Genomic DNA, 25,682 nt, shown 5'->3' on the forward strand with positions numbered 1-25,682 from the left:
CACGATGGGGCGAGGACGCCCGAGGGAGACGTCGCACAAGAGGGCCACGCCCGCGCCGTCGAACGGCACCTCGGTGACGCGGAGGCCCGTGACGGCGGTCCGCAAGGCCTGGACGTCGGGGTCAGCGGCCTGGTCCGCTGCCATCCGGGCATAGTCGATGCCGAGGTGGACTGCGTGGGCGACGGCCCGGGAAAGGCAATCCGCCACCGGGTTGTCCTTCCCCGCGACGTGCTGGATGTCCGTCGTGTACTCGGACACGGCCGAGAGGTGACGCTGCTGCCGGGCCGACCACGGCTCGGTGACCTTGCCCATCGCGAAGATCAGCGGCTTGTGGTCGACGAAGGCAGTGAACGCCCGGCCCTCGAGCAGATGGCGGAAGTGCCTGACCGCCAAGTGAAGTCCGAGCAACTCGCGGTCGAAGGTACTGTAACGGCGTTTGGGCGGGCGAAGCTGCCGGCTAAAGAACGCCAGCGGTTGCCAAGCTCCACGCACCCATTGCTCGTGCACCGCGCCCACCGCGTAGTCCGAGGCATCGGTGGTGAGGGCGATCGGTGCATCGGGCGCCGGGTGCGCGAGCATGGTGGCGTTAGCCAAGGCGAGCTTCGCGCCCGTGAACGCCATGTCCATCTGCTCGGTCCAGGTAACGTCGCCTTTGCCCGGCTTACCTCGGAGAGCTTCGTGCAGGGGGCGCAGGAGCTGGGCGATACGGGGCAGGAACCGATGGTAAAAGTTCACCATGCCCAGGAACTCCTGCAGCCCTCTGATCGTGCGGGGGCGCGGAAACCCCTTCACCGCCTCCACCTTGGCCGGCAGGGGGACGGCTCCGTGCCTGGTGACACGGTGCCCCAGAAAATCGATTGTGGCGGCGCCGAACCGGCACTTTGCGGGGTTCACAATCAGGCCATGCTGGCCCAGGCGTTCGAAGAGCGTGCGGAGGTGGCGTAGGTGCTCTTCGCGGGACGCGCTGGCGACGAGGATGTCGTCCAGGTAGACGTAGACAAAATCCAAGTCGCGCAGGACGCTGTCCATCAGTCGCTGGAACGCCTGAGCCGCATTCTTCAGACCGAAGGGCATGCGCAGGAACTCGAAGAGTCCGAATGGCGTGATGACCGCCGTATTCGGGACGTCCTCCGGCCTGACGGGGACCTGATGGTAGCCGCGTATGAGGTCCACCTTCGAGAAGAAGGACCTGCCCGCCAAACGGGCGGAAAAGTCCTGAATGTGGGGGACGGGGTAGCGGTCGGGAGTCGTGGCGTCATTGAGACGGCGATAGTCCCCGCACGGTCGCCATCCCCCGCCGGGCTTCGGCACGATGTGCAGCGGCGACGCCCAAGCGCTCTCTGAGCGCCGAACGATGCCGAGTCGCTCCAGGGTAGCGAACGCCGCTTTTGCCACCGCCAGCTTCGTCGGCTCGAGGCGGCGTGCCCGGGCGTAGACCGGTGGCCCGACGGTGGGGATGTGATGGGCCACCCCGTGCTTGACGGCCCCCGCCGAGAAGGTGGGCCGCGTGAGGGCCGGGAAGCCGGCGAGGAGGCGGGTGAATGCGTCCGCTGCCGGAAGCGTACAGACCAACGTGGCCGGAACCGAATCGTTCGGCAAGCCGCTTGGCAAGCCGCTCGTTGAGCTGGGCAACGCACAAGCGAGCAAGCTGAACGTCTCGGCCTGGACAAGCCGTCTGCGCTTGACGTCGACCAGGAGCCCATTAGCGCACAGGAAGTCCGCGCCAAGCAGTGCCATGGGCACGTCGGCGGTGACGAATGTCCATCGGAAAACCTGCCCTCCAAACCGCAGAGAGAGGCAGCGTTTTCCGTACGTATGGATGGGCGTCCCGTTCGCGGCAAGCAGCGCGGGGCCCCCACCCGCGGCGTGCTTGTCTGACGTGCCAGCGGGAATGACACTCACCTGCGCTCCCGTGTCGCACAGGTAACGGCGCCCGGAGAAGGTGTCCGTTATGAACAGCAGGTTGCTCGAACGGCCGGCGCTCATCGCCACTTTTGAGCGCCGGCCCGGGCGTTTCCCGACCCGTTGAAGGAGCACGGCGGATGACACCGCCGAGCTTCGTGGCCGAACTTGGCGTGGAACCAGCACCAGGTGGTGGAGCTGGAGGAGCGCGGCTGGCTCCGCCCGGCCGGTGGAGTTGGCGGGTTTCCCCGCGGTGGCGGTTTTCGCCGTGGCGGTGGGCGGGGCGTGGCGGCGTTCACGAGGTGCGTATCAGCATGCTGCTGAACATCAGCGCGCTGTAGAAGCTGATGCTGTGGAACATGCTGCTGAACATCAGCGTCGAGGGCCGTGACGGCCACGCCGACGCTCGCCCGCGTGTCCGAAGCGGCGAAGTACCTGTCCGCCTTGGCGGCCAATGCTCGGGGTTCCGTTAGCTCGGTCCCGGCCAACGCGAGGCGAACCTGCGCTGGAAGTTGGCGCCGGAAAAGCGCCCGGAATAGCGAACTGGGGGCTTCGGCGCCCAACAGTGACAGCATATGGTCCATTCGGACCGACGGGCGCGTCTCACCGAGCTCGGGGAGATCCAGGAGGCGATCGGCCCGTGCGTCGTCCGTGAGGCCGAACGTGGCTAGGAGTAGCCGCTTGAGTGCCTCGTACTTGTGGCCGTCCGGTGGGTGGCGAAGGACGGACACAACTCGAGCGGCCGTGCCGGGCCCGAGGGAGGCGACGACATGGCAGTAGCGCAGGTCGTCGTTGGTGAGGCGCCGAAGCTGAAATTGGGCTTCGGCTTGAACGAACCAGACTTCGGCCTGGGCCTCCCAAAATTCGGGAAGTTTAATCGCCATTGCCTTGTCGTTGGCCATTGCAATGGCGTCGTGTTCGGAAGGATCGCTACGGCAGATCCAACGTCGAGGGTCACCAGTAAAGCGCGGCGTTACGCGCGCTGCTTGTGAGCAAGGAGGAAGCGGACAAGCGGTAACATATAAACGTCTTTATTGTAAGACTACACTGTAACACTGAAATGCTCTGGGCTGGTCGCCCGGTGTATATCATGAGGCCACGCCTACCCCTCGGGCGTGGCCACTGCCCACTTGGTGCGTGGAATGATGTCACCACGCCAGTGGGCTTTTGTGTCCGCCACACTACTATGTTGTATTAAACAGGGAAACTATCTGTATGTGTGCGTCTGAAAATCATAGACAAAAATAGGGTTTGCCCGATCTCCACCAAAATGTGCACACACATTGGGAGTACCCAGGGTCAGGTCAAGGCCACAAAAAATATATCCCTCCACCGAACCCCCTGCGCGGAGGCGGGGAGACGACTCATGGTATTCGCCTGGACACGTGTCGCACATTGCAAGTGGTTCACTGACCCCTGCTGCAGAGACAGGGGGGGTGGGGGGGGGGGGGTTATGAACGAATGATCAGTCACAGCACAAAACATATTTGCCCCATCTCTCCCATACCCTCCCCCCCCCCCCCCCCCCCCCCAGGCTGCCCCTGAAATGAGCGGGGGTTTGTAGTGTGGGAAACGAAATAAAACACCTCTCAGGATATTGTTGCTGTTGTATTGTCCTGGAAAGTTCTCTCAAATAAGCCCATGGGACAGAGACAACCAATCGATGCCCCAGGAGCGACCCATAGATCCACCACATCCAGGATGGTGTACCTCCACCTTCACGCAGTCAAGGCCAAGACAGGGTTAGAAAGAGAGAGAGAGAGAAAGAGAGAGAGAGAGAGGGAAAGGGCCGGTCCATGGGGACGAATCCGGGCAGCAGGGAAGAACGAGGAGGATTTGGTCCCCAACTTGTACAACCACCACGAAGAGGCGTCCCCCGATAGTTGTCTTTTCAGGATGTTGGTTTTGCATGGTGCTCATCATGTCCATCCTATAATTGATAGAGATTATTTTGATGATTTGTGACACGACACTGTTGAAAGTAATGATCGCATTGCGACCCGGTGCACAAACTGTCAGGAGGACTGTTGGGGATGTGTCGGTGAATCTCCATTATAAAGTTGTTTGAGCATTTTCCCAGAGTCGACGAGGCTCCCATCACCAGGTCCGTTTGTGCAGCAGCCCGTTATTTCAGTGTTTTAATGCTAATGGTTTCCGGTAAAGACGGTTTTTCCAGAAACAGATTCATCTCATGGTTTCACCAAACGGAATAGTCCGACATCCCCCACATTTGCACCGAAGAGGCAGATAATCCGCGACCGTGTGCTCCTTTGTGAACACTCGTCATGATGAAACATTTTTTCCTTCATTTAATGCAACAGCCAAATATTCCACCTGCAGTTTTACCCATAACCTTAACATCGTCGGGTATTTCTTTTTTTTTCAATGGACAAAAATCTACAAGGAAATATAATTCAGGATAAGGAAATTGTGCCAATCCTGCCAATCGTGCCAATCGTGCCAATCCTGTCCAAATATGAAGGGTAACCATATGGAGCTCATGACAGATTATAATCAACCAACTGCAGGTAAGGGGAGCAGTGGGTCAATGTATACACAGACAGGCTGAAAACTACTGGGGTGATTATAATAATTTGGGGTATGGACGAATAGGGGTGGAGAGACTAAGCATGTACAACAAAGGAGAGAGGGAATGGAATAACAAAATAAATAGGGGAGTGGGGGACCTGGGGATGTGAGGGGCGAGGGGTTGGGTGCTAGATGGAAAAGGGAATCAAGTATGTGCGTGTGCACAAACACACACTCAATCACAAACACAATCGATCACACACACGTACACACAGACACATACTGAGAGACACACGCACACATTCACACAAACACACACACACACACTCTGAAAGACACACACACATGCACAGAGACACAAACACACACTGAGAGACACACACACGCACTGAGACACACACGTGCACTGAGAGACACACACACACACACACACACACACACGCACACACACACAAACACACACTATGAAAAACACACACATGCACAGAAACACAAACACACACTGAGACACACACACACACACACACACACACACAGAGACACACACACACACGCGCACAGAGACACACACACATGCACAGAGACACACACACACACACACACTGAGACACGCACACACACTTTCTGAAAGACACACACACACACAAACATGCACGCACTATAAAAGACACACACATGCACAGAAACACAAACACACAATGAGAGACACACACATGCACTGAGAGACACACACATGCACTGAGACACACACACACACACACACACACACACACACACACACACACACACACACAGTATTCATTTTTACACATGCACTGACAGACACACTGAGACACACACACACACACACACACACACACACTGAGACACACACTGAGACACACACACACACACTGAGAGACACACTCACTGACACACACACACACACACACATACACACACACACATATACACTGACACACACAACCACACATACAATGAGACACACACATATGGAGGATGGATACTTTGAGACCTGGGAGGGCTCCATTCCACCTTCTCAAACCCCTTATGGAGTTAACAAACAATGGCACACACACACACACACAAACAAGGACACACACACACACAAACAACGACACACACACACAAACAACGAAACACACACACACAAACAAGGACACACACACACAAACAAGGACACACACACACAAACAACGACACACACTCACAAACAACGACACACACACACAAACAACGACACACACTCACAAACAACGACACACACACACAAACAACGACACACACACAAACAACGACACACACACAAACAACGACACACACACACAAACAACGACACACACACACAAACAACGACACACACACACAAACAACGACACACACACACACAAACGACACACACACACACAAACAACGACACACACACACAAACAACGACACACACACACAAACAACGACACACACTCACAAACAACGACACACACACACACAAACAACGACACACACACACACAAACAACGACACACACACACACACACAAACAACGACACACACACACACACACACACACACAAAGAACGATACACACACACACAAACAACGACACACACACACAAACAATGACACACACTCACAAACGGCACACACACACACACACAAACTGACACACACACACAAGCAACGACACACACACACAAACAACGACACACACACACACAAACAACGACACACACACACACAAACAACGACACACACACACACATGATGACACACACTCACAAACGACACACACACACAAACTGACACACACACACACACAAACTGACACACACACAAACAACGACACACACACACACAAACAACGACACACACACACACACACACAACGACACACACACACACACACACACACAAACTGACACACACACAAACAACGACACACACTCACACACACATACACACACACACACACACACAAACAACGACACACACACACACAAACAACGACACACACACACACACAAACTGACACATACACAAACAACGACACACACTCACACACACATACACACACACACACACAAACAACGACACACACACACACACACACACACACACACAAACAACGACACACACACACACACACACACAAACAACGACACACACACAAACAACGACACACACTCACACACACACACACACAAACACAAACAACGACACACACACACACACACACAAACAACGACACACACACACACACACACACACACAAACAACGACACACACACACACAAACAACGACACACACACACACACACACACACACACACACACAAACAACGACACACACACACACACACACACACACACACAAACAACGACACACACACACACACAAACAACGACACACACACACACAAACAACGACACACACACACACACACACACACACACACACACACACACACACACACAAACAACGACACACACACACACTCTCTCTCTCTCTCTCTGTTTATTGCCTATCTGAGCCATCTCTAGTTTTACATTTTGTCTGCCTCTTTGTACTTGTCCCGTAACGTTTTTAATGGATTTTCCTCCCTCACCATAACAAGGTTGTTGTTTTTTATTCTCATCGAAGACTCAGAGTAACTTGCTCTTAAATCACACACAGGACTAAGTCGAGTAGACATCAGTAAACTTAACGCTAATAACAAGACATTGGTGGACAAGGTGGACAAACATGTGATGTGTGCGATGTGAACCCGGGTTACTCACATCTTTAGTCAGAAGTTCAGATGAGAATACTGAACAGACTAATTCAACCTTCACCTACTGGGATCGAGTTTGGAGGTTATTTATTTATTTATTTTCCACCTGCACACTCCTTGTTTAACACCCAACACCCTCTCAACACACCTACCCATTTATTTATGGAACCCCCAACTGGCCTTAATCCCACCTCCAGTTTCTCAACCTGCGGTATTAATTAATCAGCAAGCGCAGAATGGGGCGCGGAGCTCGACGGAGCCAGGAACATTTTATTTATGTCCTCGGAGCAGTTTATTCGATGATGATCGACAGATTCACAATGTCTCTCGGTCCTGGCCATCCTCAGCCGAGCAGCAACCTTCACCATCCGCTCATTTGCACCTGCTTGTCACCTGCTTGCCACCTGCTTTACCTTCAGTCAAAGATTGGTTTTGTCAAGTCAGAGTTGAGATAAGGTAAAAATTATAATTAATTAAAAATAAATAAATCTTGGTACAACATCAAGCATGTCTCGGTGTTGTCCACCCTGGCACCGTAAGGCATTACATGACCTTTTTATCCTCTCCAGTCATCAGACACACTGCTGAGTATCAGACACACTGCTGAGTATCAGACACACTGCTGAGTATCAGACACACTGCTGAGTATCAGACACACTGCTGAGTATCGGACACACTGCTGAGTATCGGACACACTGCTGAGTATCGGACACACTGCTGAGTATCGGACACACTGCTGAGTATCGGACACACTGCTGAGTATCGGACACACTGCTGAGTATCAGACACACTGCTGAGTATCGGACACACTGTTGAGTATCAGACACACTGCTGAGTATCAGACACACTTGAGTATCAGACACACTCTTGAGTATCAGACACTCTGCTGAGTATCGGACACATTGCTGAGTATCGGATACACTGCTGAGTATCAGACACACTTGAGTATCAGACACACTGTTGAGTATCGGACACACTGCTGAGTATCGGACACACTGTTGAGTATCAGACACACTGTTGAGTATCAGACACACTGTTGAGTATCAGACACACTGCTGAGTATCGGACACACTGTTGAGTATCAGACACACTGTTGAGTATCAGACACACTGTTGAGTATCAGACACACTGTTGAGTATCAGACACACTGTTGAGTATCAGACACACTTGAGTATCAGACACACTCTTGAGTATCAGACACATTGCTGAGTATCAGATACACTGTTGAGTATCGGACACACTGTTGAGTATCAGACACACTTGAGTATCAGACACACTGTTGAGTATCAGACACACTTGAGTATCAGACACACTGTTGAGTATCAGACACACTGCTGAGTATCAGACACACTGTTGAGTATCAGACACACTGTTGAGTATCAGACACACACTTGAGTATCAGACACACTCTTGAGTATCAGACACATTGCTGAGTATCAGATACACTGTTGAGTATCGGACACACTGTTGAGTATCAGACACTCTGCTGAGTATCGCACACACTAATAACAAATCCGTGTCTAATTTCACATCATCTTCCGAACTTACCTGTGTCAGCACAAGGCAACTTTGTCCGAATTTCACCTTCTTTCACCAGACAAATTCTGCTTTGTTTCGAGACTCATTACCTTCTCTCCGCCTGCCAAATGTGCTGATGCGTTGCGACTGCCACAGACAACTGTTCCTCTTTTTTTCCCCTGCATAGTCCTATTTATATATTCTTGCAACTTTCTTTGAATGTTGAACATTTTCTGTCACAGGTGGAATGTTATGCTCGAGCTGAAGCTTCCGCTGTCGGTAAATGTGATAAAACCGGCTGCATTCTTCCACTCACGGCTGACCTGCGCTTGCTGTGGGATCGAGTCGGATCACTGGGTAACCCTCAGCTTAAGCTCCTGGAAGCATCTGTACACCATGGCCCATCGGAGGTGAGGCTCACACATTTGGGATTTCCTTTTTTTACCTGAAACTACCAGTTGTCACCTCGCGTTCGCAGCACACATTTCGGACGCAACTTTTTCTTCATTTCCTTTGATCTGGTGGATCCGAATTCAAATTTGGCTTTTAATTCTAACTGTGAATATCTGTCATGCTGGAACTGTGGGAAAGCATGCCGACAGCAAATGATATCTCCTCCTTGCTCCCGCCCCACAGTGCATTGCGCTCAATACCAGTTGGCAGCCACTTCTTGTCACAACTACCGTGACCTTTATTGAGATTGCCCGGCAGGCTGCTCCTGCCTACAGGGTTGCCCCTCAACTGGACGTCCGCCTGCCCTCTGACCTCTTCTTTCCATTCATGCAGAGTTGGGCTGAGAAGCAGATGGGGAGCCGGAGTGTGGTGGTCCTGGCCATCTTCCTGTATGTCATGGTCACCCATAGAAGGGGGTGATGCTCGGTCTTAAAAGTGAAATAAATAGATGGAGTGATCGGTAGTTACGATTGGCCCCTTTGTGAGTCTGATTAACCAAGTTTTTACATAGATGTTGCATATTAGGGTTGCATTTGCACCAGACACAAATACTGCGCACCATTAAGACTTATGGAGCTATAGCTCCTCCACCCATTCTGCAAGACGGTGTGATTCGCACCCCTTCACACTTTGAGGAATTACATTAACCCCCCCGCTCCCCCCTTCCCAGCCTCACACTTTCTCTTCACAAGTCGCAACAGCCAATTATTACATTACTACAGTGCACAAGGCCAAACAGTTAATAACTAAATAAATAATTACACATGCATGCAAAACTTTCCAATAACAAAACACACAAACCAGAATGTTTCCGAATGGTGACGTCCTCTCCCAATTCTACTTCACCTTGAATGTATAGAGATTAAGATTCCAGATCCTAACAAGTTTTGAAATGCCATAATGATCCGAGTAGGAACAGACAGATTCGTTTCCTTCCTTTGTTTGCCAAGAACTCAACATTCACCTTTATTTTGTTAACATCGTCCGCCGATCTCAAAAGCACCCATTGCATGCATCGGAGACAATTTACAAATAAATGTTCCAGGCCAACATTTCACTTCTGAATACACAAGCATGCCTCCCGAGAGGCCACCTTTCTGAAATGCACTTTGTTTTGAAGACTAACTTTAAGATTCCATATCCTCTAATTCAGATCATCTGTGCGTAGTAACTTGGGTTCCGGGATCCTTGATGATTACATGTGATCTTCTCTGCTCTGAGAAGCTGGCTTGGCAAGCGCTAGCTAGCTGCTTGGTGAATGAGCACACCCCGGTCTTCCTCCCTTTCAGTTTCGTATTAAACAGCAGGAGCGAGTTTCAAAAGTTCGCGAAGAAACATGCCACGGTAGCGGCAGAAAGGGCCATGTTATTAACCCAACTTTTGTGGGTTACATAGAGTACAGTAGATCTCGCTCAGTTCTGTAAGTAAACCTTACTTCACTAATGTTGGGATTCCTCCAAATTTCTTCATTTAGTGTTATGAAGAGCATTAGCGACTGTTTAAAAAGCTAATCATACGTGTTTGTCGTTTATAATATGTTTACTTCCTGTAGAAGCCAGGAAGCCAGTCCCATGGAAACGCCATTATAACTATAAGCTATTTATACACGTTATCACTGCAGGAAAAACGCCTTGGGGAAGTGGGACATTATTAGTATTAATATTGTTTTGTAATAACATTAACAATATGCGATTATCATTAATCTTGTTATTAAAAGCGTCTTTGGAAAAACGCCACGATAAATCTTCATGCTACGATCAAGCTAACTTAACATTGATATACACCTCAATATGCAACCCCATTGACGGCAATGGTGGGGAAAACCTGCTCAGGGGGGGCAAACGAATGCGCTACAACCGTCATTATGTAACCCTTCGTCATCCTGTCAAGTTTGGTTGAGATTGGATAAGTAAGGATGGAATGTATTGGCATCAAAAATTCATCAGACAGACGGACAGACAGACACGAAATGGCGTATTTTAGTATGATAATGGTGTCCACTAGGAGGCTTAAGTATGTTTAAGTATCATCATATGATGGCCACTTCCACTTCCTTCCCCCAATTTCCTGGATGCGTGCTTGTTTTGCATCCATCAGACATTCACTGAATCTTTGCTTATACAGGAAGTCCCTTTACTCCCAAATTAACAGGTTTTTTTTTATCCAGGTGAAGTGGGTAAGGGATTTTTTTATTTAAAGATGCTGCAAGATACGAGTGACCAGAGTCCCTTACATGCGAAGAGTGTTTAGTGATAAGTATTTGGTGCATGAACGTGACCACACCAGAAAACCCCTTTGAAACCACTTATTTAATGACTTTCAAGCCAGATTTCACAGGAACCCTCCTTCAAAAATATTTGTGAAAACAAGTGTAAATATAAGATAAATAAGTCATTGTATGTGAATTTATTCTGCTCACCATATTCTAGTAGGAAAAGGTTCCGAAGTAAAGGGACTCATGGGACACCTGTACAATGTTTATTGTATTTTCATTGTACACAGAGCCTGGTGTTGGCTTTGCGGTTAGGGTGCCGCTTTGGGATCCTAGGATCCTGAGTTCGAATCCCGGGCGATCGCTGAATTAACGCCAGGGGGGTTGACTCAGCCTGTCATTTTCATTGTATATTTGTATTCTTGTGTTCTACCCAAAGGCAGGTCCAGTCCAGTACTGATGAAGCATTTTCTTGGCAAGCGTTATGCTGGGTGGTTTGCCATTGCCTTTCTAGCAGTAGCTACGCCAAGGATTTGTAACTTATTTAGGGGGCGAGCGATAACTTGCCTACTCTTCGTGAACTGCACAGTGGGATCAATAACGTCCACTAACTAACGGCGGCAGACAGATGCCCAGTTTAACGTCCATCCGAGGGTGCATCCTAATTTTCAGTGTGTAGAAAATTCTGCAGAAAATTTAATCTGCAGCTTCAAAGAGTACTGCGCTTGCACATCCTCTTCCTACTTTATACATAAACAGTGCATATACATGATGATGACCATTCCTTTTTCGCACCGTGAGGATGCATCGGGCTGCCGAAGCAGTTTCCTTGGCTATTCGGCACAATCCTGGACGGGTCGACACTCCGAAGCAGGATACCCAAATGGCTCATTCATCCCAGCAAGCTGGTACTCAATTTGCCGACCCTGCGAGGATGACAGGCTGAGTCAAACCCCCTGGCGTTAATTCAACGATCGACTGGGATTAAAGCTCAGTATCCAAGGATCCCAAGCCAGCACCCTAACCATTAAGCAAACACCAAACTATATATATATATATATATATATATATATATATATATATATATATATATATATATATATATATATATATGTATATATATATATATATATGTATATATATATATGTATATATATATATATATATGTATATATATATATGTATATATGTGAAGAATCAGCTCTTCGTTTGCAAAGAAGTCCACAAATAGCCTGAAAAATGACGCAGTTTTTTTATTAAAGCCAACTTATACGGATCCGGAGGAGACCGACGTCTACAGCAAGCTACAGCAAGAACATGCCAAGTCAAGCCTTCCTGAAAACGCATTGATTCTCATTCACTTATATACGAATACGATTATCAGAAAATCTCCGAGAGAACGAAGCGACTGGCGAGAGTCCCTCCCACCGTTATCATTCGGGGGAGTCAGCCCTTCCTTATCATTTGGACCAATTGTTTCTCTGGGCTCCGAGAAAACAGAACTGTAACTCACAAAGAGGAGAGTGTATGCTTAGCCAAACAAACCCATATATTTTATGGGTTTGTGTACATGAGTAATCCAAAGCATGTTTATACAGAGTCATGCGTTGCTGAGATTAAAACAAAATATATATAGTTAACGATAGGTTCATGTCATTCTACTAGCATTACGCAAAAACAAGCGCATGTGGGCGTGGTTTTACGACCAGCCTCGAAAAAAGCACACGTATACAATTTGTTCAGCATGACCTCAGCGAGCCTCTCCTCATCCAAAACTAAAACGAAGCAAAAACCCTTTATTAACTTCATGAAAATAGCATTTTTAAACATCATATAAATCATAACACATTAGCACCCAACGTCTATAACTGAACTTTAGGCAATAACAAATCTACTACTTGACATTCCTTCCTCTTGTCTCGTCGAGACAAAGTATCTTAAGAGACAACGTGCCACATCGGGCTTTATTGAAAAATAATTGTGTAATGCGGGTATTGAAAAAATAATTGTAATGCGGGTATCTCCCAAGGGCATATCGTGCGCCCAAAGCGCCTCGCCCGTGCATTTGGCGAACGTGTCGTGTGGTGCGTGCTCGGAGCCTGAGGGCTCAGAACATGAAAGTCCATTAACGTTTCGGATCCACAACGAAGGTGTCTGGTCCAGATGAGGTTCTGCTCCGCCAGAGGGCCCATCACCTCCCCTGCGGAACTTGCTCCCCCCACCCTTTGCAGACCCAGTCCTTGCAGATCTTCGAAGTTAATCAACGATCATGCCCATGAGGTCCCTCACGTGCTGCTGTTCTGGGGAATACATAATATTGTCAGTATCTTGTGTCTCAATTTCCTGGTCAGGGTACAGAGCGTAAAAATCCGATTCACTTGAAGCATTTGAACTTAAAACATTTGGAGAAAAGAGAGGGACTTCCTTTATGTCAAAGTCTCCCTTGGGCGCCTGGTCGGCTTGCGGGTCTAGGATATCCACGTCGGGTCCCTCGACCGCCAGACCCAGCGTCGCAATCAGATCCATAGTTGGGTTTAAAGGGGGCGTGCAGCTGTCAGCTTGTAATACATAAGCAGCGTTAGCCAGTACACGCAAGGGGTTTATAGCACAAGTATCACAGTCATCACATACACCGTTACAGGCAGCAGCCAGTTCCCACATGGGATCCACACAAGTATCACAGTTGCCACAAAATTCAATGCAATTTTCTGGGGCGCCGGTCGCAACTGCCTTGTTGAAGGACCCGTTCAGGTCGACGGCCTCTGTGGTCAGAGCCATAGTTGTTGTCGGCGGCTTCTTCACTTTCCATCCTGTAAAATACTTTCTCATACAGAGGAGGACTAGAGATTTCATTAGTGCCCCCCAAATTACTACCCCGATTATCACAGCCAGTGCGGTCAATAACCACTTCACTATGGTGCCCGTCCATCCCTGGAACCAGTCAGTGAGCCAGCTAAATGTATAAGAATTTTCGCGCGCGATCCGATCGATCGTCAGGGCGTGGCTAGTTTCCCTTAGTCTCACTTCTGCATCACCATTGTACGCATGTGAATTACCGTGTCCAATAGTATGTCATGAGCCGTAGCGGTGTCGTTTGCCACCTTTTCTAGGGCCAAAGCCAATTTGTCTATCCGGAAACTATCCATGACTGTGCCCGCTCCTGGGAAGAAGAAACCAAACACCTTTTCCCCTAGGCTCCCGTGTAGTTTAGTGGTTCCATCTTCGTTCATGACTGACCTCTTATAACGCCTGTCCAAGGACTTTGGGTCTAGCTCATCCAGTATCTCAACGTCAGGAAGGACTGAACCCAGATAACATGTGCCCCCCCAATTATTTGGTAAATAGGGGTAAGCCTTGTCGCCGCATATAAACATTGTCCCATGGGGTGGGACCAGGTGGGTGGATAAGCACTGGAGTCCCTTTACCACCCCATTAATCCTACTAACCCCCCGAGAGAATGTTATAGCCGTTATGTTGTGGTTGTGTTTATCTTGCAGTACTATTCGTAATGTAATCCCCGAGCTCCCTTGTCCCAGCTTCCCGGGGAGAGTGTAGGCGCATTCTGATTCTCCCATACGCAAGTGGCCGGAACCCTGGAGGCAGACCCTCCCTTTCTGTGGTTTGACCCAGACGGGGGCAGGCCTCTCGGCCACATGGGCAATCATTGGCGGGCGATAATTAAATTGTCGATTGCAACTCTTGCCGTTGTCAACCCCTTCTCTTTCCAGCGTGGTGACTAAACATGGGGAATCGATAGGTTGTGAGCAGAGGTCATTGAGGGACAGGGGTAGCACTATCATGTGTATTCCTGTGGTGCCTGCTTGGGGAAAGCGCATGCACGACCAGCAGTGTGTCCTATTTTGAATTGTTGCCACTTCCCTGGCCACTTTCCAATATGTGTTTTCCCCCCTCTTTGGGGCCTTATTCTGGGGGTGTGGCGTGAGTATGTATTCGTTGCATCGTATGTAGTTCTTTTCGCCACCGGCCGCGCCAGGGGTCCAGACGCTGCACCGGACCTGCATGGTCATGTCTTTCCCTAGGCGTGTGCGTGTTTGTAGCTTAAAATCAGGGGTTCCCCATTGGTATCCTGGTTGGGCCAAGGTCTTAATGCTAGCTTGCCCGTCTTCCCGGAACTCTCGTTGCTTTTGTAGTACCATGCCAACGCGTCCAGGCCCTGCCGACAGTGCTAGCCAATTTATGTTCACCCAATTTGTGTGCAGGGCTTTCTGTTCGAAACATGGTAGTGATACTCTTTGTCCCCATGTTACGGTGAGGTGTCGGGTTTCGTTTTCGCATCTATTGGAATCGGAGTTTCCCCTAGCTGCTGTCGCTATCAATAGTATTGTACCTATGATTAGGCCCATCCTTACTGTGGTTGCTGTGGTGTAGTGTCTGGTGCTTGTATGGCCAACTTACAGTGCGTGGCGTGGATCCACGAAGTCTTGCCCTCGCAAAAGACTGCCGTTGGTGTAGTCAGCAACACCTGGACTGGTCCCTTCCACCTTGGTTCCAAGGCGTTCTTGCAGGTGAAGTGCTCCACGAACACCTGGTCTTTTTCCTCTGGTGGAACACCTGGTCCACAAGTCTCCTGGGAGCGCCTGGTCTACAGGTCTCCAATTTCCTAATCCACTTTTTTCAAGTGGATCCAATTTTATCCAATATTCAATTTTTTTTTAATTCAATCCCATTTAATCCAGTCCAATTCAAATTAAATTCAATCCTTCTCTCAGCATCCCATTACCTGTTTCCAACATCAATAAAAATAAAATTATAAAATTAATAAAAAATCAATCATCTCAACTCTCAAATCGAATCAAAAAAATAAAAATAAACGAAAATTACTTCAGCGAGAGTTTCAACTAGAATTAACACAAACAAACCACCATTAACCTCCATTAACACAAACAAACCACCATTAACCTCCATTAACCTCCCCCTATTATTTATTTATTTTCACGAATAAACAAATAATAGAAATAACCTGGTCTACTTCCAATTTCAATTCTGGTCAGTTCTGGTGTCTGGTCACACACAATGTTTTCCTCACCCACTGTGATTCGCTCAAAATAGATTCTCACTGTTATGTCTGAAATTCGTCTCATGAAAACCCATTCAAGAGTCCGGTGTGACAGACAGCCAAACACATAGACACGCCGAAGACCCCAGGGTACCCATCAAACTAGCTTATCCCCAGATCCACAACACAGCGAAACATGTAATTTTACTAAAATAATCACTTACTCATAACTAGCTGGATAACTAGCATAACTAGCTCAACACCTGGAACTCATAACTAATACTCATACCACTAATTACTCATAATAACTCATAATTACTTCTGTAATTACTCATGCCAATACTTACTCAAAATAATGTAATATCCCAATCTTCACCCCTTATGCAAATCGAAGCACCCCGGACAACCCACAACCAATATCAACCACTGTAGCCGCCTTCCCCTCCAGCCAGCCACACACAGCCACATACATCTCCATCCACGTCACACAAGACAACAGCCAACCAGTGTGTCCACCACACAGAAACCTTTGGCAATGCAACAACCGAACTCCCAGACAACCAACAACAAAACCCAATCCATCTCCATGGCTCATCAAGCAGTTCCAACTTAATCCAGCTTCACATACCGATTTCCCCAAAAACTCGTGAAACTTCACCCCCATTTTGGAAAAACCCTGGACTAAACCCTGACACCCTAAATAACTTCAGACCCATCTCCAACCTACCCTTTCTGTCAAAAGTTTTGGAACGTGCTGTGGCCACTCAACTCAAACATCACCACTCTGCCAATAACCTGTATGAAACATCCCAATCCGGATTCTGCTCCAGCCACAGTACTGAAACTGCTCTCCTCAAAATCACCAGCGACCTTCTCTCTCCTCTGACGCCGGCAACCTCAACATTTTCATCCTCCTCACCTCGACGCCTCCTTTGACATCATCAATCACACCATCCTCCTCACCCTGTTTAGACCAGCTTGTGCCTATTAAACCCAAATTAGTTCACCCCCAAGCCTACAAGGACCACCTACAGCACTGCAAAGATGTCCTCTACTCCACCTACTACCCTCAAATTATCCACTCTGGCTCCGGAATCCCAAAAGCACTCTTCTCTACAATAAACAAACTAAATAAACAAACTTTACAACGTGAACAAACTCCTCAGCGCCCTGGATACCGCCACCTGTCATTCAGAGTAGACAACAGCATCTCCTTTCTGGCTTTCAGCATCTCCTTTCTCCTTTCTGGCATCCAAATAAAATTCTGGCTTCAAATCAACTTCCTCGAACTTAACTATGATAAATCTAAATTAATCTTCGTTTGCCCACAACCACTCACCAAATTCACCCATAACTTTGCCCCCAACATCGATGGTCATTTGAACACAAATTGACCAAAATTAATCGAACAAAACACTTCCATTAACTCGACATTCTTTTCACAGCACCAAGTTCACTTGAACATCTTTTCCTGGATACTCCCTCTTATCCAACTTTCAATAAACTGGAAAATGCTTCGCCATGGAATAGTCCACCACTCATGTAAATAATCATAAGAGTTCTGCGAAACATCTCCATCTTTAAAACTTAGCCAACCAATTTTAAACCACATGTTTTCCCCCCAAAAAACAAGTCACATTCTTTGTATATTGCCAACATTGTTCATCGTTTAAGTATCATCCAGAACTAAATTTTTATAAACCATCAACTTGTAGATGCATTTATTTATATCCCATTAACCCAAGAACTCTCAATTGCTTGGTTATATTTTAGTAATGTCATATATCCATATTTCTTTTCCAAATTGTTCCTGATATACACATTAATCCCATCTGTCTTTGTTTCCAGATGAACTCAAATCAGGAAATCAACACAAATCCTTATTACCTCCAATCAATTCAAAATTAAATCAACAATTCAAAACCAGATCGGATCAGCGATCAGAAATCACTTTTCCAATCAACACATTCCAAGCAACAATTCATTCAAAGACCAAGCTTAAAAACACAACTCTCATCTTACTGTGACAAATAAGCAACCAACCTACTTCACACTAAACAAATAACTTTTCATCACCCCTTTCTTCTCCACCGCCTCTTACACTTAAACAGATCATAATTACTCACTCATACACTGTTGCCCATCACCCAGTTGCCCCAGACCCAAACACAGGTTTGGAATCCCAGTAGGTTGTTCTTCAATCCCAACCATCATGTGATCCCAACATCTCTCCATTTATTTCGTTCCTCATGGGGTTGGTGTTTTATGGCCTTTACCTCTTACCCAATCACACTGCACATTATTCCCCGTCCTTGATGGATAATTTTACATCCAGATGGGCACAGCATCCCATTTTTGGCGACCCAGCCCTAAAACAAGCCCCTGGACTCCTTGCAGGCTGGACCAAAACCCCCGGACCTGCCTCCATGGAACAATGACGCCTAAGCACTCAATTAGCCCTCCCAGTACCAAAGACTTACAATCAGACCGACAGACAGACAAATAACAGAGGCATGTCGCCAGCCCCAGCACAGGACATCCCCTTTCCGGGCATCGAAATGCCAATTTCTATCCGGAGCCTCGCAAAGCCAAAATCCGTGCATGCGTGCTCCATCATGCAACCCGATCTGTACTCGGTGCGCCCGGCGCCCCCTATAATCAGTGAGTTATAATAACCACAATATCTCTGGCACCCAACTCGTGATACCACAATTTAATCCACGTTACTTGCATCTCTTCATCCTCCCAAATGTCCTCCATTTAACGTGACTCAAATCCATCTCAAATCCCCACAGCTCGATCGAACACGTTACTGTACTCGACTCGGTTAAATTAAATTCCAAGCGTACTGTCCCTGACGCTTTCACAACAACAAAAAACTCGATATTCTCTGTCCACTAATTATGTACATGATTTTGGTTTTACCCACAATATAATGTCCCGATATTCTCCAGATTTAAGTCCTATATATCCTGTCGTTAAAGCAACACCCTGTAGACTGACTCCGCCTGTCGTTCTTCCAAGGTTAGTGAATTACCTCTGACCTTTCCCTTGCATATCTCGAACAAAGGTCAACTAAACTTTAAAAGGTCAAACTTCGAATTGGTCAACACAAATGCATCGATGCATCTTCCAGCCGCCACTCCGCACTGTACCTTACTGTATGAACAAGACTTCCTGTTGGAACTTGGCTCCGGAAATTAATTACTCTGTCTTGAAATCGTTTATTTTAGCCATCTTAAATAAATCCATCCATCTATCCATCTTATAAATCCATCTTAAATAAAAATCCATCTTATAAGTAACGTATTCGTCCTGTGACATTGCCTGGCATATATGTCGCAGCCGGCCACTATTCCGACATGGCTCGTCTGACATGAACGTCCGACATCCAGCAAAGTCGAAATGACCCACAATGCATTTGGGCACACATCCTCCTCTGAGAGTGGGCGAGTTATCGCCAGCACTCTGAGCAAATCTCATACAGCACACCCGTGACTCGCGGCTCGCTCGGCTCCTGTCTGAACACACAATATCCCTCTACCCAAACTTCCACGGAGCCGCACGGCGGAAACACAGGTTTGTACCACACTTTAGTTAAACGACCATTGCCAGGATTCTCGGATAGACGTTTAATTTCACAACACACATGACAAAAATCCGATTTAAATTCAGAGATCGCCGATCGACCTGGCACAACCATCTCAACGCGACGACGCCACGCCGCCCCCCCCCCCCCCCCCCGTCTTGGCGCGCACCCTCGTGCCTCCACACGAATCCCAACACTCCCTGCACGCCGCTCTATTCGCGTTCGCGGCGGGGTTTACATCGCAAAAAAAACAGGATCTCCGACGCTTGACCTCTCTGATCCAAAATGCACTATATGACACCAATTCCAAAGGTGAGCTGCCTCAGCGATACATCCCACACATACAATACACAATATCTGCCATTGAATGAACTCTTCAATTCAAGTAAAACACACATATTGATTCGAATTCTGCAACCATCTCCAAGAAACCGCTTCATATCAACAGTAGATCGACAAGGGCACTCCGGGTGCTTTCCTGACCCGATTTATATCAATTCGCTTCCCAAACAACTCTCAAACAGATGAAAATCCGGACTCAGTTCAGGACCTCGCCTGTTCTCTCGGATAGACGTTAAAATGGACATTCCCGGCCTGAATTTCCCCCAAGTCGAGCAGATCGCTTACAAAGTTTCACACCGAAACCCTCTGCTTTGCACATGACACACAGACAAACACATTGGCCAGACACACACGTCAATTAACATCCCAATATACATTCATTCCTCATTCATATACGAGTGAGTCTCCCATTCTTCGCGCGAAACTCAGATCGACTCAAATCATGCCTTTCTCCAGCCACTCCCAAACAATCTTTGCTCATTCATGTTACGTCTCTCATTCCAGGAAAAGGATTTTTGGGACTGGTTGGACGGGGGGTGGGTTGAGGTGAAAAAAAAAAAGGGAAGGCAGGGCGGGGTGTTGGGGTGTTGCCTAGAGCCCTGGGACTGAGCTCAGGTCTTGGGGGGGTGGGGGGTCTTGGTCTGGTATCTGGTCCAGCGGCATCACTCGCTGATTTACTTGTTTAACTACCTCCTTAATTGTTTTGTCCTGAACTTTGCTTCCTGAACTTGCTTCCTTTGGCTCTGAAGCTTCAAATTCCTACAATGCAGCTCCTGCTTCAATTTTCAATATTTCAAAACCTAACCTGTCCTTCTCACCCTGTGGCCACCTGGCCCATTTCCTGTGAGCTTATTTATTTTCTCTTGTCCACCAGATCCTGGCCTGCTTTATCTGGACCTCTTGTCTAGAACTTAGTCTAGAGCTTCCTGGCTTGACCTCGTAGTTGTCACTACCTTCTTGTCAAACCTACCTGGTACCTACGCATTTCACCCTTCCTGGCCATGTCCCTTTGGCCGTCTAAGTTTAGCCACAGCCCTCCTTCCCTGGCATGCAATGGCATACCCCATCTTGTCTCTGGGCTGTTCCTTCCTGGAAAAATCTTGGCCACCCGGTTTCAACCTATATGGCTGTCCGACCTCATTTTCCCCTCCTGGTGCTAACTGTAACTTTAAGCTTACTGTTAAGTCCTTACTTGTATCCTTACTTGTTTATCCTGGCTTTAACAAAGCTACGTCATTCTGAGGCCTAAATGAGCCTCTACTTACAATTTCTGTTCGAGTGCAGACAGCGCGGAAGACAAGGAGACTGAACCCGCGCGAGGGAGGAAGGTACGAATTTGGAATAATAGCCCTCTGATATAAAACAACTCCCACCTTTAATCAAATCAACGTGCCGGCGCCGGCCTCAGGTCAGCCTTCCTCCTGTCCCTCGGGCTCCGTCTCCCGTCCTCCGCGTCTGTTGACATCCCACTTCTGACACCATCTGTGAAGAATCAGCTCTTCGTTTGCAAAGAAGTCCACAAATAGCCTGAAAAATGACGCAGTTTTTTTATTAAAGCCAACTTATACGGATCCGGAGGAGACCGACGTCTACAGCAAGCTACAGCAAGAACATGCCAAGTCAAGCCTTCCTGAAAACGCATTGATTCTCATTCACTTATATACGAATACGATTATCAGAAAATCTCCGAGAGAACGAAGCGACTGGCGAGAGTCCCTCCCACCGTTATCATTCGGGGGAGTCAGCCCTTCCTTATCATTTGGACCAATTGTTTCTCTGGGCTCCGAGAAAACAGAACTGTAACTCACAAAGAGGAGAGTGTATGCTTAGCCAAACAAACCCATATATTTTATGGGTTTGTGTACATGAGTAATCCAAAGCATGTTTATACAGAGTCATGCGTTGCTGAGATTAAAACAAAATATATATAGTTAACGATAGGTTCATGTCATTCTACTAGCATTACGCAAAAACAAGCGCATGTGGGCGTGGTTTTACGACCAGCCTCGAAAAAAGCACACGTATACAATTTGTTCAGCATGACCTCAGCGAGCCTCTCCTCATCCAAAACTAAAACGAAGCAAAAACCCTTTATTAACTTCATGAAAATAGCATTTTTAAACATCATATAAATCATAACACATTAGCACCCAACGTCTATAACTGAACTTTAGGCAATAACAAATCTACTACTTGACATATATATATATATATATGTATATATATATATGTATATATATATATATATATGTATATATATATATGTATATATATATATATATATATATATATATATATATATATATATATATATATATATATATATATATATATATATATATATATATATATATATATGTATATATATATATATATATGTATGTATATATATATGTATATATATATATATATATATATATATATATATATATATATATATATATATGTATATATATATATATATATAGATATATATATATATATATATATATATATATACTGTATATATATATATATATATATATATATATATATATATATATATATATATACTAGATGACCCATGACCCGTTGGGTCAATGTTATTATATATAATTAAGGGGTTACCATGGTTACAGTGGGGGTCAAAGGTCAACCTATGGCGAAGATATATAATTTTCTCACACTTTCTAATAGAGAGGCAAAATGCCATATAAGACTAAATTTACTGGTTCTAATTGCTTTTATTTATCAATCCTCACATAGAAGAGCAGTTTTTAGTAATGAGCAGTAAGGAGAAGACCCCTCAGCCAATGATGCCACCCCGCAGCCAATGGTGTGACCCCTCAGCCAATGATGCTACCCCTTAGCCAATGATGTGACCCCTCAGCCAATGATGCTACACCTCAGCCAATGATGCCACCCCTCAGCCAATGATGCTACCCCTCAGCCAATGATGTGACCCCTCAGCCAATGATGCCACCCCACAGCCAATGATGTGACCCCTCAGCCAATGATGCTACCCCTCAGCCAATGATGTGACCCCTCAGCCAATGATGCTACACCTCAGCCAATGATGCCACCCCTCAGCCAATGATGTTACCCCTCAGCCAATGATGCTACCCCTCAGCCAATGATGCCACCCCTCAGCCAATGATGTGACCCCTCAGCCAATGATGCTACACCTCAGCCAATGATGCTACCCCTCAGCCAATGATGTGACCCCTCAGCCAATGATGCTACCCCTCAGCCAATGATGTTACCCCTCAGCCAATGATGCTACCCCTCAGCCAATGATGCCACCCCTCAGCCAATGATGTGACCCCTCAGCCAATGATGTTACCCCTCAGCCAATGATGCTACCCCTCAGCCAATGATACCACCCCTCAGCCAATGATGTGACCCCTCAGCCAATGATGCTACCCCTCAGCCAATGATGTGACCCCTCAGCCAATGATGTTACCCCTCAGCCAATGATGTTACCCCTCAGCCAATGATGCTACCCCTCAGCCAATGATGCTACCCCTCAGCCAATGATGTGACCCCTCAGCCAATGATGCTATCCCTCAGCCAATGATGTGACCCCTCAGCCAATGATGTTACCCCTCAGCCAATGATACTATCCCTCAGCCAATGATGCTACCCCTCAGCCAATGATGCTACACCTCAGCCAATGATGTCGCCCCTCAGCCAATGATGCTACCCCTCAGCCAATGATGTCGCCCCTCAGCCAATGATGCTACCCCTCAGCCAATGATGCTACCCCTCAGCCAATGATGCTACACCTCAGCCAATGATGTCGCCCCTCAGCCAATGATGCTACACCTCAGCCAATGATGTCGCCCCTCAGCCAATGATGCTACACCTCAGCCAATGATGTCGCCCCTCAGCCAATGATGTCGCCCCTCAGCCAATGATGCTACACCTCAGCCAATGATGTCGCCCCTCAGCCAATGATGTCGCCTCTCAGCCAATGATGTCCTCAGCCAATGATGCTACACCTCAGCCAATGATGTCGCCCCTCAGCCAATGATGCTACACCTCAGCCAATGATGTCGCCCCTCAGCCAATGATGCTACACCTCAGCCAATGATGTCGCCCCTCAGCCAATGATGCCGCCCCTCAGCCAATGATGTTGCCCCTCAGCCAATGATGTCGCCCCTCAGCCAATGATGTCGCCCCTCAGCCAATGATGTCGCCCCTCAGCCAATGATGTCGCCCCTCAGCCAATGATGCCACCCCGCATCCAATGATGCCACCCCGCACCCAATGATGCCGCCCCTCAGCCAATGATGTCGCCCCTCAGCCAATGATGTCGCCCCTCAGCCAATGATGCCACGCCTCAGCCAATGATGTCGCCCCTCAGCCAATGATGTCACCCCTCAGCCAATGATGTCACCCCTCAGCCAATGATGCCGCCCCTCAGCCAATGATGTCGCCCCTCAGCCAATGATGTCGCCCCTCAGCCAATGATGTCGCACCTCAGCCAATGATGTCGCCCCTCAGCCAATGATGTCGCCCCTCAGCCAATGATGCCACCCCTCAGCCAATGATGTCGCCCCTCAGCCAATGATGCTACCCCTCAGCCAATGATGCCACCCCTCAGCCAATGATGATGATGATGCTACCCCTAGACGACCGATGACCCGTTGGGTCAATGTCAGTTTGAATAGATATGAGAATAGAACTAAAGCGAATGCTGGACATCATCAGGGAGATTATTTGGGCCAGCAAGCCATAAGGCTCACCTCTCCAGCGTTCTAAATCACTTACCTATGACACGTGATTTCGGCCCTTATCTCCGATCACGTTGATGGAAATCACCACAGCATATCGTCAAGATCCCTCCAAAAGGCTCGTCTTTGTCACATACATCACGCAACGTGCGATCCACAGCCTCGAAACTCTCTCTCCTGATCATAGGACACTCATCCCACACGATGGGTTTTGTACTTCGAAAGAGGTCTGCGATAGTGGAATTTTTATCGATGTTGCATACGCCATCTTCCCTCGGTGTCAGAGGGATTTGGAACCTTGAGTGCGCTGTTCTTCCACCAGGCATGAGGGTAGCAGCTATGCTAGATGAGGCCACCGCAGGGGGCAACTTCTCCACTCGCTCTCACTTTAGAGAGAATCAGGTTAATAAGAAACGTCTTCCCTGTGCCTCCAGGCGCGTCAATGAAAATCATTGATGACTGATTCGTGCGGATGTTGCTATTCGCGTCCATAGACGTGAGGTGTGATTCGTTGTCCGCGTCCATAGCGCCGTCGGAGGGTTGATACGACATTCTTCCTGCAAATAGTATTGTGTTTGTGCTATCGTTTTGCCAATCATCAAATGACAAATAAATTACATTGTGAAAATTAAAG

At 47.7% G+C, this 25,682-nt stretch overlaps 1 protein-coding gene across 1 annotated transcript in view; it reads left to right on the plus strand.

Annotated features, from left to right (window-relative positions):
- Positions 1-10,230, plus strand: part of LOC137425667 (tectonic-3) — an 85,394-nt gene extending 75,164 nt beyond the window's left edge. Inside the window, exons 13-14 of the mRNA XM_068114313.2 lie at positions 8,963-9,130; positions 9,357-10,230. Coding sequence (XP_067970414.2) covers positions 8,963-9,130; positions 9,357-9,593 — 405 coding nt within the window. The 3' untranslated portion in view covers positions 9,594-10,230. The remainder of the gene's footprint in view (positions 1-8,962; positions 9,131-9,356) is intronic.
- Positions 10,231-25,682: the final 15,452 nt, after the last annotated feature.

This window comes from Myxine glutinosa, chromosome 4, assembly GCF_964187855.1.
Source record: "Myxine glutinosa chromosome 4, kmMyxGlut1.1, whole genome shotgun sequence".
NCBI lineage: Eukaryota > Metazoa > Chordata > Myxini > Myxiniformes > Myxinidae > Myxine > Myxine glutinosa.